Source organism: Magallana gigas, chromosome 1, assembly GCF_963853765.1.
Source record: "Magallana gigas chromosome 1, xbMagGiga1.1, whole genome shotgun sequence".
In the NCBI taxonomy this organism is placed as follows: Eukaryota; Metazoa; Mollusca; class Bivalvia; order Ostreida; family Ostreidae; genus Magallana; species Magallana gigas.
In genome coordinates, this window is record NC_088853.1 from 37,686,632 (window position 1) to 37,700,554 (window position 13,923).

The following is a 13,923-nucleotide window of genomic DNA, read 5'->3' on the forward strand; positions in this document are numbered from 1 at the left end:
AGCAATTTATTTTAATGAGAAGAGTATAACTATCCCCATGCTCTTTCATGCAGAAGACACCATTTACACTTTTCTAATCGCTTTTTGTCCGAAGCTTGTCCGTTTGTTGTTGTTGTTTTTTAATCGATTCCCCCCTTAGTTTTCTGTCTCTTGTCCTTAACCAGTAACAATTTAACTTTGTAAAAATAATTATAAGGCAAAAGGGATTCAAGTATATTAAAATATAGGATCAAATCATATCCAACGGAATGGATACAGAAGCTAGGAGCTAAGAAATTTAAATCGTTGTTATAACCTTACAAAAACCCTCTTTAAAATAACATGATAATTCAAAAAGAAATATCTTAAGAAGAAGCTGATATTTTCGATTGCATCACCAGGTTGAATGTACTGTTTTGTGATTTCTGTTTAGTTTTCATTTCGTAAAAGTCATTGTCTCGCTGTGTGTAGTTGAGGTTCATGTTTTGTTACCAAAATCGCTTTAAACTATTGGAAGCATCCCAAAGTAGTGTAAAGCTAAGTTTATTAATATCATTATCACGTAGGAAACGCAGGACCCCAAATAAATAAGGGTTGAATCATTGCATTTTTAAAACATCAGCCACGGGGAGGGGATACATTGTTTTGTTTATGTTGGACTTTATAGAAAATATCTTTAAACAATCATCTTTTTCTATTAAGACAAAGGGTTTTCTATTCGTGTCCTCTTTTTCAGTACAAAATGAAAAATGAACACAATGCAATAACGTAAATAAAAAAAGAGTTTTATTCATTTGGTCGTTGAACACAACATAAATTGGTGAACCCAACCCCCCTTTTTTGCACAAAAACACATTTTACAGTATCGTTAAACCTTAATATTCTACAATAACAGTCAAAATATTGGTGATTTCACCAATGTTTTTCATCAAAATTTGGCGAACTCGCCATCAAACATATAAAATACGTGTAGAGAGAAATTTAAAGAAAAACCATGAGGTATTTTTGAATTACAGTTACATAATCTTCTTTAATCGGTTATTGGATTTAAGACTTCAATATCTGTATACAAATATTTATGATTTATCTATTTTTGTTAAAAAAAATTATTATCATCATTGTAGCGGTTTTTTTTTATAAAACAAAATCATGTTTTCTATTACAAAAATAAATGTAATTCTGTTTAAATGTAAAGTATACAGTGTATTGCAAATAATGTAGTAATGGTGCACATATCAATCTATTTGTTTCATCTCATTGCAATGTGCCAAACTACTTGAATATCTATAAATTGAATTCATTTACTTTTGTCATATTTATTTAACGTGCACAACCTATATGCTCACTAATCAGAATACAAATTATGTTGTAAGGAATCTTGGTTTATCTCTAAAAAGTCCCATTTTTTTACTTAAGTAAAGTAGCTAAATTTGTTTATATATATATATATATATATATATATATATATATATATATATATATATATATATATATATATATATATATATATATAGAAAATTCGGAGCACACACGAGAAAATATGCAACAATCCACAACTGATCGAGCATCTCAACAAGACACAGACGATATTTGCACTTCAAGTGATGAATTGAATAGCGGTTCCTTGTTACAGTAAGACTTTTAAACTTGTAAAATACTAAAATGCTTTTTTAAAAGAACATCGATTATTGTTTCAGTATGAAGTTTTCATTTGTAAAATAAAATGTAGATTAAAACTATGTTATTTAGATAACAGTAATAACCACAAGGGGTATGATGCTTCGACCAATATTTCTTTCTAAGTTAAACGTGTACATGTATATTGGTTGCAGAATTTCTTAAAAACATCGTAAATATGAATTGACTTTATCATATATGTTTATAACTACTTCAATGTTAATTATAAACAAAAAAAGGTTCAACTTTATTCACTTGATTTTAAATAGCGAGAATGGATGAAATATACTTATCGGTTTACTAAGTCAACTCCTCTTAAAGTAGATCCAGTGTTCTGTGACGTCACACTTTTTGGTAAAACTTTGAATTCTTTAAAAATTGTGCAAGATAGTTTTATTTATTTTATGTGAATATAATGACATGGATGTAATTAGAATTATTGGTAGGTTAAGGATATTTTCGCACTTAATTTTATACGAAATTTCCAAATTTTTATATATTTTATCTATGCAAAGGGGAAATAACTCTTTTTCTGACTTTTCTCTCAGTTGTATGTCTAAATGCCATCGTTTTTCTTATTCCAACGATTAATTCTAAAATATTTTTGTAATTTTAGTTTTCTGATAAAGTTGACTTTAAAATTAAACAAGAAAAACAAATTTCTGCCTACAAGATTTTACTTTTAACAGAAAAAAAAATACATTTTCTAACGCTAAAATATGCTTTAGTTTATGTTTATCTGGCATCTCAAAAAGTGTGATGACATGTATATTTTTTCTAACAATTGATGACATTTAAGTCTATTAAGTCGAAATCAGTTCGGTTTTTCAACTTTCCTCAGAGAATTTCACGAGTATGGAGCTACCTTAATTAAACATTTGTTTTATTATTGTAGTGATATTGGTAGCTGTGTTTTTATTCAAAAAGAAATAAGTGACTGTTTCGATTTTATTAAGACTTTTATAAACGATGAAAACTTTGTAAGTCATGTCAAAAATCATTCAACTGAGCTGAACGATATAGAGGAAAAACTGGATCAGCATTTAGTTGATTTGAAGAGGACGGATGGTGCCATTGTTTTTGCTGGTAAGTTTGTCATTAATTTTGTTTCTGATTGGTCTTAAGATTAAATGCGTGCCTTCTTACACCTAACGAGTATAATTCCCTCCATTTCTTACGGAAACCCAAAGTCCATGTTCAACTCAATAGAAACTGACAAGACTGAAATATACACGCCTCGTTTATCCATTGCTTGAAACATACAATGACGGAAGAAGAATCGAGACTGGACGAGATAATTGAATCATGATGATGTTATATTCAAAACGATTTGGCTTCTTCTTTAAGCTAACGTACTAATGTTCATTAACAACAATTCAGATTTTTATTTACTTTTTACATGTACAATAAATTCATTAATTTCTTAAATGAAAGATTTAAAGATGAAAAAAATCCTCCTTTTGTAACTAATACGGATTTTGAGGGCAGCAACCATTGCAGACTGAACAAACTTTACATATTCCAAATGTGCATTGTACATATATGTATTTATTTCTGCAAAGTTGCGACCTTCATATCCCGGAAGAATCACCAAATAAAACATTTTATTGTTTAAATATACTTATCGTATGAAAAAGTAAATACTTTTTCACGTTAAGTCAAATAAAATATTCTTGCTGTATATGAAATGAAATTGAATGTTAAGCTTAAGTGTGTATATAATATTTCACAATCATGTTCATTTCATATTTCTTTAAACTAACTGAACATTTTGCTACGACATTTTTTGTTAATATTACATTATTGTTGTTCATGTTCTTTTGTCTATGTTCGTATTGAATACTAAATTTTCTGGGTCAAATATAACATTTAAAATTGCATTATGAAATTGTGATTTTATTCAGTCATAACGAAAAAGCAATCAAATAAATGTATGCTTTAGTTTGATCATTTGTTGTCTTTCACATGTGTATATAGGAGAAACTAGCAGCGGAAAGTCAAGCATTGTCAATGCAGTTATCGGAGAAAAGATACTCCCTACCGGTATCGAGGCAACAACAACAAAAGTGTGCAGAGTCAGGCACTCTGAAGAGCTGATATTCGCAACATGGGACGAAGACCACGAAGATTACAAAGATTGGATTCCTTTTGATAACACAATACAACTGGCTGAGAAACTAAAAGAGACCGATAGAACGAATGACAGTCGTACTTATGTTGATATTTTTATGCCGATCCCTTTGCTAGAGGTACTGCTATTTTTAAAATAATATCAATGTGTTTTAACCATGCTACATACATATAAGTTACATTTTTATACAATTGAAAAATTGACTGTTGATATCGACGTCCAGGGAATGTTTATGTATTAGCTTTCAACAGAATACGAAATATTTGTTAAAGCAAGGGGCGAGGGGAGGGGGGATGTTTTCAACGAGCGGACTGAAATATGACACCAATATGACAAAACATACAAGAGATTTCCAATGAATTTTGAAAATGTTCAAGCTCATCTGGAAGCTCTGATTTTTTTTTAGCTAACCTGATCATTTTTTGACCGGCGTTTAAAGAAGATTAGTGTCAATTTACAAGAAACCTGGCACAACACGCTATTGGCTAAAAAAAATATTGTTTTGTAATATGAATAGCCACGCCTTGTTTCATGGGTTGTTAATAAGGATTATCGAAAAACAAAAACAAGAATGTATTTTTTTTAATATCTTGTTTTTCAAAGACCAATTTGATAGAAAAGGTGTAACTTAAGCATCAATAGGTGGTGTAGATTCAAGTCATAAGTCATGACCCCCGAGATGGGCAGGTTTCACATCTGTGGTTCAATTGTTTCATACAAACATGTAGATAAAACCTATTTTTACAAATACGATAAAGCTTTAACCTGTGACGAATCATCTTGCTGGGGTGTAAATTCAAGTTTGATTAGATCATGGTCCTTAGAAGTAGAGGCGGAGATCTGAACAGGCGTCATTTTTTTTTCTGGAAATATATGCAACTTTTGAATAATAATCTTCACACACTTAATTCGGCAAGATTAAAAATACCTTGTAAGGAAGCATCCTTAGGAAAATTAAAGATCTTCAAATAATGTTCCCCGGTGAAAGAATTGGCCAAAAAAGGGGAAAGGTTTCCCTTTCTTATACAGAGTGTACAATGTTTCAAAGGACTTTTCTTATATATTCTTCTCACATATGGCTAGAAAAGCTTTAACTTGTGTGAAAGCATTTACAGGTATTGTAGACTGAGTTTGTTTGATTGATGATCTGTTAGTTGTTTCTTTCTCAGGAAATATATAGATAAAAATCTTTGAAAACCTTTTCTTAACATAATGGAATGCAACGAGCTGGCAAAGCAATGGTTTCTCCTTTTGTGTGCAAAAATATGTAAGTGTTTGAAAATTATTCACCTTTTTCAAAGTCCAAACAATAAATCCATTTTTTAAGGTATATCGTAATTGTTTGTTTTTTGTTTGTGCGGTTTTTTTTTATCAGACAACAGGGTTCTAACGTAGTTTGAACAATAAATACTTAAAATTAAATTATATTTGTAAGGTGGTCTTTAATTTGAAAATCACAGATTTTACGCCATATCATTGAAAAAGCAATTGTTTTGCCAGATCCCCTTGTTCGATATAATTGCAGAATATTTATATACCAAATGATATGACGCTTTTAATGTCGGCAAAGCTCCAGAGAGTGATTTTTTTAAACAGTGTATATATCAACAAAGGTTTTATTTGTCTAGTGGGAAAAAATCAACGGTCCATTGACTTTTGAAATAAGCAGTATCTATAATTCGTTGTATATGCAGCCGAACTAATACTTTGTGAATGAGTTCATGGATTTTCATTAGTATTTTGTATGTGTCCAAAATGCATAAAGATGGTGTTATAGCATTTTATCAACTACCAAACAAAAACATCTTTTAAATTTTGTTGCAAACGAAAGAAAACTATAGATTTGACAAGTCATAATTCTCTGTGTAACTACATGTGTTTTGTATTGCGGAAGCTTTGACTTTTTTTGCACTTGTGCTAATGGAAAGCTGGGAATTCCCATGCCTAAATCAAAGTTTTAAATAGGACTAAATAAGTCTCAAACTTAACCTTCACTGAAAGCTCAAGTGAGCTATTCTGATCACATTTTGTCTCTCGTCCGTCCGTCTCTCCGTCCGTCCGTCTGTCTGTATGTCTGTAACCTTTTCACTTTTTGAAAAACTTCTCAAGAACCACCGGGCCAATTTCATTTAAACTTGACACAAAGCATCTTTAACTTAAGGTGATTCAATGTTGTGAAAATAAAAGATCCCGCCTTTTGTTCAAAGGGAGATAATTAAATTAGGTATTTTTTTAAAAATTTTCGAGAATTTTTCAAAAATCTTCTTCTCACGAACCATAAGACCAGGAAAGCTAAAATTTGTGTGGAAGCATACTTAGATAGTGTAGATTCAAACTTGTGAAAATCATGACCCCCGGGGGAAGGGTGGGGCCACAATGGGGGAGGGGTCGAAGTTTTACATCGGAATATAGAGTAAATCTTTAAAAATCTTCTTCTCAAAAACTAATCGGCCAGGAAAGCTGAAACTTGTGTGGGATCATCCTCAGGTAGTGTAGATTCAAATTAGTGAAAATCATTATCCCCGGGTGTAGGGTAGAGCCACAATGGGGGGGGGGGGTCAAAGTCAAACAAAGGAATATTTAAAGTTGATCTTTAAAAATCTCATTCTCAGAAACGAATCAGCTAGGAAAGTTAAAACTTATATGGAAGTATCCTCAGGTAGTATAAATTTAAAGTTGTGAAAACCATGATCCCCAGAGGTAAGATGGGGCCACAATGGGGGGTCAAAGTTTAACATTGGAATATATAGAGTAAATCTTTAAAAATCTTCTTCTCAGACACTAATCGGCCAGGAAAGCTGAAACTTGTGTGGAGCATCCTCAGGTAGTGTAGATTCAAAGTTGTGAAAATAATGATATCCCGGGAGTAGGTTGGGGCCACAGTGGATGGGGGGGGGGTCAAAGTTTTACATAGGAATATGTAGAGTAAATCTTAAAAAAAATCTTCTGAGAAACTAATCAGCCAGATGTTTCTATATAATTGTTAGGACTTATGCATCAGAACAATTCTTCGGCCGCACAAGAAGGTTTAAAGTTTGATGTAGATTTATATCCCATATATAAACAATTGTTAAGGATCTTTTTGAGAACTGCAATACTCAACGTGTGATATGACTATAAATCATCCTGTTAGAAAAGGGACTAATGATTATAAACATAAGAATATCCAGGGGAAAAATGGATTTTATTTATACAGGATCTACATATATTATTATAAATTGTCCAGATAGTTTGAATTATGACTCCATTAGGCTGATTTGATCATACCTATTGTTCCTCAGGTGAGCGATGTGGCCCAAGGACCTCTTGTAATTTAATTTCTAGGTTAAGTTGCTTGGACATTTTTTCAAAGTACGTTGTCACATTTATATTTGTTTGTTTTGGAATTAGTGGGGTTTTTTTTTCATTAAAATTAAATGAATAAATGCATTATTATTGATAGCAAGTCTACCAAATGAATGTAACTTGTATTTAATTAATTTATTCTTTCTTTTCTGAATGTGTTTATATTACATATGTATTAAATCTTTTTCTCGAAGTATTTTTTCTAAATAAAATTAATATATGTACACTAAGTAAGATTTACAAATCTAACAGTAATGGACACATTGAAGTGGTACGTGTAATACTTAATGCATATAAGAACTAATGCTGATCAGGATGATTATTGTTTCTTTTATGTATTTCAAGGGTAACATAACAATCGTAGATACGCCAGGGATTGGGGATATCGATCAGAATGAAGTGGCAAACAGGATGATGAAATATCTTCCAAATGCACTGGGTTTTGTCTTTGTCATAAATGTTGCTGCAGCTGGAGGGTTACAAAAAGACAGGGTAAAAAATACAAGCTGTTTTATATTATTTTGCATCATATCTATTCGTCATAGCTAACATTAAAGTTGGACAGTGTGTGGTCGCATTACAGGTGTAATAGTATATAAATAGTGTCTGTTTGGGAGGGTAACTGTTCAAATTGACACCCCGAGAAAACCATTGTCAACCGACGCGAAGCGGAGGTTGACAATGGTTTTCGAGGGTGTCAATTTCAACTGTTATCCTCCCAAACAGGCACTATTGATTTTGTTATACTGAATGTCTCAATTCTAAAGAAAACATAACTGCTTTTACATAGGAATAACGTGAATTGAACGGCGAACCGTACGCGCATAATTTTCGCGCATGTAACAATTTTTAATGTTACCCGTTGGTAAGTGCGTTGCTAACGCTGAGGGTAATAGAAAAAAATATGAACTGCGTCTAAACCAATCAGATTTCAGTATTTAACATAAAAGTATAACAATATATAAATAGTGCCTGTTTGGGAGGGTAACAGTTGAAATTGACACCCCGAGAAAACCATTGTCAACTGACGCGAAGCTGAGGTTGACAATGGTTTTCGAGGGGTGTCAATTTCAACTGTTATCCTCCCAAACAGGCACTATTTATTTTGTTACACTGAATGTCTTTTTTAAAATTTTTAAGAAAATTTTACTGCTTTTATATAGGAATAACGTGAATTCTACAGCGAACCGTACGCGCATAATTTTCGCGCATGTAACATTTTTTAATGTTACCCGTTGCCAAGTGCGTTGCTAACGCTGAGGGTAATAGTAAATATTATTAACTGCGTCTTAACCAATCAGATTTCAGTATTTAACATGAAAGTATAACAATAAATAAACACGACTTGAAAGCTTCATTTACTTGTATGCGTATTGTTTTTATATTCTCTATACACCAACGTAGTATTATATTGTCAGTCGTCAACAGTCAGTTTCGTCGGTCTACATTTAGGTCAAATTCTCAGTTATTATTGAAACATTTTAAAAATTTATAATATTTTAATGTTTCACCAATATTCACACGTTACCAGATATTTACGGGTATTTTAAAGTCACACTAACCCTACTCCATGTTCCAGCTAAATGAAAAAAAAAACGTGTTATGAATTTTATAGATTCATTATGGTGCATGAAAACGTTCTATACAAAAATGTACAGTAAAATCCCTTTACCATCCTTTGCAAGTTATAACGTAAATGTAATCCTGCTTAAATGTAACTAGAATTCCAAGTTATAAAATTCCAAATAATTCCAACCTAATGCCATCCATTTAAGCACGGTTTAAACGCGTAGCATTTTCATTGTTTTACAAATAGCTCTATAAAGTCTTGAACAATCGTGCTACACTATGAAAATATACGGGAACAATACGAAACAAAACAAAACACTTGGCGAGGCAACGAGTGAGACTTGAAATTGAGCCAGGGTCCGCCTATCTACCCGGGAAAGTAAGTTGACTCGAACCTTAGAGAAGATTCCACGTCAACTGGCGGACTTGACACCGCGCTCTGTAGGGTGTTTCTTTTATCCAACCAGAACGACTATATGTATTAATAACTCAAACAAGCATTTTCCCAAATCATTGTTAATGAAACCTACACCTTCTGAATGTAACTGAAACGATTTAAACCAGTTATATTTATCGTTACATTTTGTTTATCAATGTAAAACGTTTACCAAATAAATAACTAGTACCACATTTCAGCACGTGTTCACTACATGCAAATTAAAATTTCTTAAAACAAAAACAACTAAAGTTATGTATTCAAAATTCTCAATTAATTTACGGACAATTCATACTTGTATGTAAGTGGGTAGGAGTCAAGTTGCAATTAAATGGACAAAATTCACCAACGTATTTCTATTCAATATATTCAGCCAATGCCAAATGTTTAAAAGTTTATAGATCAGTCACCAAAATGTGTTAAATCACAAGTTTTGCGTGTTTAGTATTTAATGCTTTTATATTTAAAAAATATTTTTAACTTTTAACTTTCCATCGGTCTGCAAGCTTTCCACATCACGATCTTGGTATTCTCTTCAAAATTATATGGCTTAAGACAATAAAATATGGCACATCATTGGTCAAAATAAGAAATTCACTTATTATTATTTAGAATATTTAACCAAAGGTCGTGCTTCGCAAGCGAATGAGTATCAAAACTAAAATCGCCGACTAAAGAAACGAATTGACTCATTTTATATAGTCAACATTTGTCAAATCTTAACTTCTATGTCTTCTCTAAATAGGCCTTGGTAAATATATTCACTTTTTACGATATTATTTGATATTATTTTATTGCAAGTATATATTTTGATCAAGACTAACCATAATTCGGATCCGCCAAAGCGTGCCACCACCTTACTCTCATTTTTGCTATTTCCGGCTTGTTTATCGAAAATGAGAGTAGGTTTTTAATTAATTTTACAGAAATAATTTATCAGTTAAAATTCTAATGTACCGTACGGACATCATTAAACATGTGTTGAAATGCCAGGTGTAAGCAAGTACTCAGGTGCATGCATTTTGTAGTTTCTTTGCAAAAGCCTTAATGTATAAGTAAAGATATAGATCACATGTACATTTTGTAAAATCTTCTTCTGAAAAGCAATTTGATCAGGAAAACTAAAAATTATGTGGAATCATCCTCAGGGAGTGTAGCATTAAAGTTGTGAACATTATGACCCGCGAGAGTAGGGTGGACCCACAATTGGGGAGGGGTTTTCGAATTTTTACATAGGAATGAGTAGATTAAATAATTTAAAAACATCTTGTCAGTAGGATTGGGTCACAACAGGCGAGGGGGGGGGGGCAATTTTACCTAGGAATATATATATATATATATATATATATATATATATATATATATATATATATATATATATATATATATATATAGGACAATCTTTAAACTTTTCTTCAAAAGAACCGTTAGCATTGGAAATCTAAACGTATTATTAAGTGGGCACGCTACGTTGTTTCAACGTTGAGGAAAGGTTGAAATCAAATTGCAACGTTTATCAACCATTATTCCCATGTATTCAACATTGAGGATTCAACGTTGAAACCCAAACAATTTCTTAAAGTTGATTCCACGTTGAAGACCCATCCTATTTTCAACGTTAAAGACATCAACCAGTTTTTTTACGCTGAAACAACGTTACACAAAGACACTGAACACATATTTTCAAATTTTATTTTCAAATGAATTTAGCTTTTACTTATATTTTGTGAATTGTGGAAGCCTGCAAAAATATTATTTTTATTATTACAAATATTATTTTTAGTTTGAATATGTTTTTATCTTATTTGATTTATTACATTTTTTTATATTTAATATCAATATATATATATATATATATATATATATATATATATATATATATATATATATATATATATATATATATATATATATATATATATATATATATATATCTATCTATCTATCTATCTATCTATCTATCTATCTATCTATCTATATTTACTTCTGCGTATAGCAAGTGGCTAATGGCATATTTTCTAGGTCAGTGTGAAGGGAGTGCGGGCCTATTACTACAGCAAGCACTGCTGATCTTGGGAGTAATGCATTTTACCAGGCTGCTTTATGTCAGCTTGACCGCTAAAGACGCTAGTGGTAAACAAAGAAATTCAGTTCTTAGTTACACCTAGTGCAGTCACTACACGGATTTTATGTAAAGTAAAATGCCGCGATTTTAGCTTTCGAACAACTGTTACTATTCTTTTTTACATTGGAATATTCTGTTAGTTATTTTTAGAACAGTCTGCAGAGTGCAAATGATGAACTAACTATTGAAAATTCTACGTTGTTGTGTTGACATCTTTTGATCCATATCATGGAAAACAATCATGGCTACCATTTGGCAGAAAGTACGCGTGGTATTGTGTTCATTTTCCTTATGGAAAACATTATAAAATGCCAAGTTCAACTTTTTAACACGTACTTTATACTCAAGTTGTTGAGCAAATGATGTACTCGTATACTACTAGGATGTACATGAAAAGCGACTTCAGTTTTATATTTGGATCCCATTTTTTTTAATTTAAGTGTCAAAACACATAAAACAGCAAAACATAATCAAAAAACATGTTTATAAGCAAAGATTTACGAAAAAGGTCCCTTTATTAACTTATTTTCAACGTCATATCTACATATTGTCAACCAGATTTCAACATTCCATCTACGTTGAATTAACGTTGAATTTTGAAACAACGTTACATTTTTAACGTTGCCTCAACTTTCATATGCAACCTTATTTCAATGTTGATTCAACGTTGATGTCTGACGTTGAAACAACGTTGTTTCAATGTTGAAATGTCCGCTGGGTTGTTACATGTAGTAAAAGCAGAAAGTGTAGATTCAAATATGTTTGTACAAAGAAAACATTCTAATTATTCACATAAACTGAAATGTTATCATATATGGTTTTCACTTCTATGCAAGCATTTTTACATATTGCTGATTCTTTAAAAAACAATGTTGTGACTTTGGACCCTGGACGATTCTCACAAAGGGTTCATAGTTTGATTTAGTATTATATCACGTATAAAAGAATGGTATAGGATCTCCTCGAGAAATCATGCAATTCTCAACATGTGATTTTACTATGAAATAAGTCTTAATATGAAATGGGACTTGATTATAAACTTAAGGATATCGGGGGGGGGGGGACTTTGTTATTTATACAAGATCTACATGTATAATGCCACATTGTCAAGATATTTTGTAATATGATTCCATTAAACTGATTTTATCATGCATATTGTTGTTTGGATGAGCGATTTGATCCATGGGTCTCTTGTTTGAAATATATATCAAATGACTGCAACGGTGTGTTCATAAAATTGAGTAGAATACTTATGAGTTTTAATCTGTTATCATTTACTGTAGCAATGGAATTTTATCGTTCAACCTCTCCTCCCCCCCCCCAAAAAAAAAAAAATAAATAAAAAAATAAAAAATAAAGCCATTAGCCTGCACATTGATGTAAATTGTGACTCTGCGCTTTAAACGCGTTCAGCGTGTCTAACATCATTATAAACTTGCTACTTAACGTTTGTATAACGATATTTTATTTTTGGAGCAGGGGGACACATTATATCAATCGTACAAGTTAATGCTTGGCATTAACATTTTAATTGTTGAATCCTACATTTGTCTTTCAAATCATTGTCGCATTTTTTAATTTGTTACTGTAAACAAGCAAATGACATATTATGATTTTTGAGAATAGTTAGGTGTCCCTTCAAGTCTATTTTGTCACCGATGATGGTAATACTAATAGTAAAAGCATATTAAGTATATGCATATCATGTTTAAAATATTTAAAAAAAATTGGTGTTTTAAAAAAATATCTAAAGTAGTAATATCATCTGAAGTAAAGAAAAAAAATATTAAGAGAAATAGTTTTGGATAAAAAGAAATGGTCAAAGTATTTATGTGTTTCTGCCCGATTCTTTATGGTACATGTATTATATTTTATATATTTACATAACGTAAATTTTAAAACAGGATATTTTTCTTTTAGCTTATTCGTATTTTGGAACATGTGAAAAATTCACTGAAAGGAATGGTTAGCTTTGATCATGATGATGTAATTTTCCTGTTGAATAAATGGGACAGCATCATAGAAGAAGAGAAAAAAGACGAGTTTTTCAAAAGTGCAAAAAAGAACATAAGTAGGATTTGGGAAGCTGTAAAACCTCAGCGTATTCTGAAGCTTTCTATGCACAAGGTACTTACAATCGATTTGTCTTTATGCATTTACTTGTTTTAATACGAGTGCGTGTGATATAAAAGCTTACTGATTATGATTAAAAAAAAAAAATTCAACGTTACATTTAAAGACTTTTGTGAATTGCTCATTCATTTCTGTGCAAGTAGCGCAACTGCGTTTGGAAATTTGAAAGTGATGATATATCTTGATAATGCCCTTAGTTGTTTTTGTTTTTTTTCTTAGAAAAATAAAAATAAAACTTTCATTCATACATTCATACAAGAGGCCAACTGGCCTTCACGGTCACCAGAGTACCATGCTCTATACACAGAACTGTGGAGGACTTTTCCATTTATATTTAAATAAGTTTCATTCTTGATAAAAAAAAATCAAATGACGAAAATTTCTTTGCTTGAAATCTTTCAAAAAATAGTACAACTATAATTTTGGCGATAAACTTTAAAAGTATAATAGAGTGCATTACCTGACTGAGAAAAGTTGTGTAAATCTAATAGGATATAATTTCCCATATTCGTTATAACTTTAAAAATA

At 31.3% G+C, this 13,923-nt stretch overlaps 1 protein-coding gene across 1 annotated transcript; it reads left to right on the plus strand.

The window, feature by feature from the left end:
- The first annotated feature begins 1,506 nt into the window (after window positions 1-1,506).
- LOC136275896 (dynamin-like protein 2) lies at window positions 1,507-4,202 on the plus strand. Its single transcript, XM_066086143.1, has 4 exons — window positions 1,507-1,611; window positions 2,552-2,742; window positions 3,634-3,905; window positions 4,194-4,202. Exons 1-4 carry the CDS (start codon window positions 1,520-1,522, stop codon window positions 4,200-4,202), a joined length of 564 nt encoding a protein of 187 aa, XP_065942215.1. The 5' UTR covers window positions 1,507-1,519.
- Window positions 4,203-13,923: the final 9,721 nt, after the last annotated feature.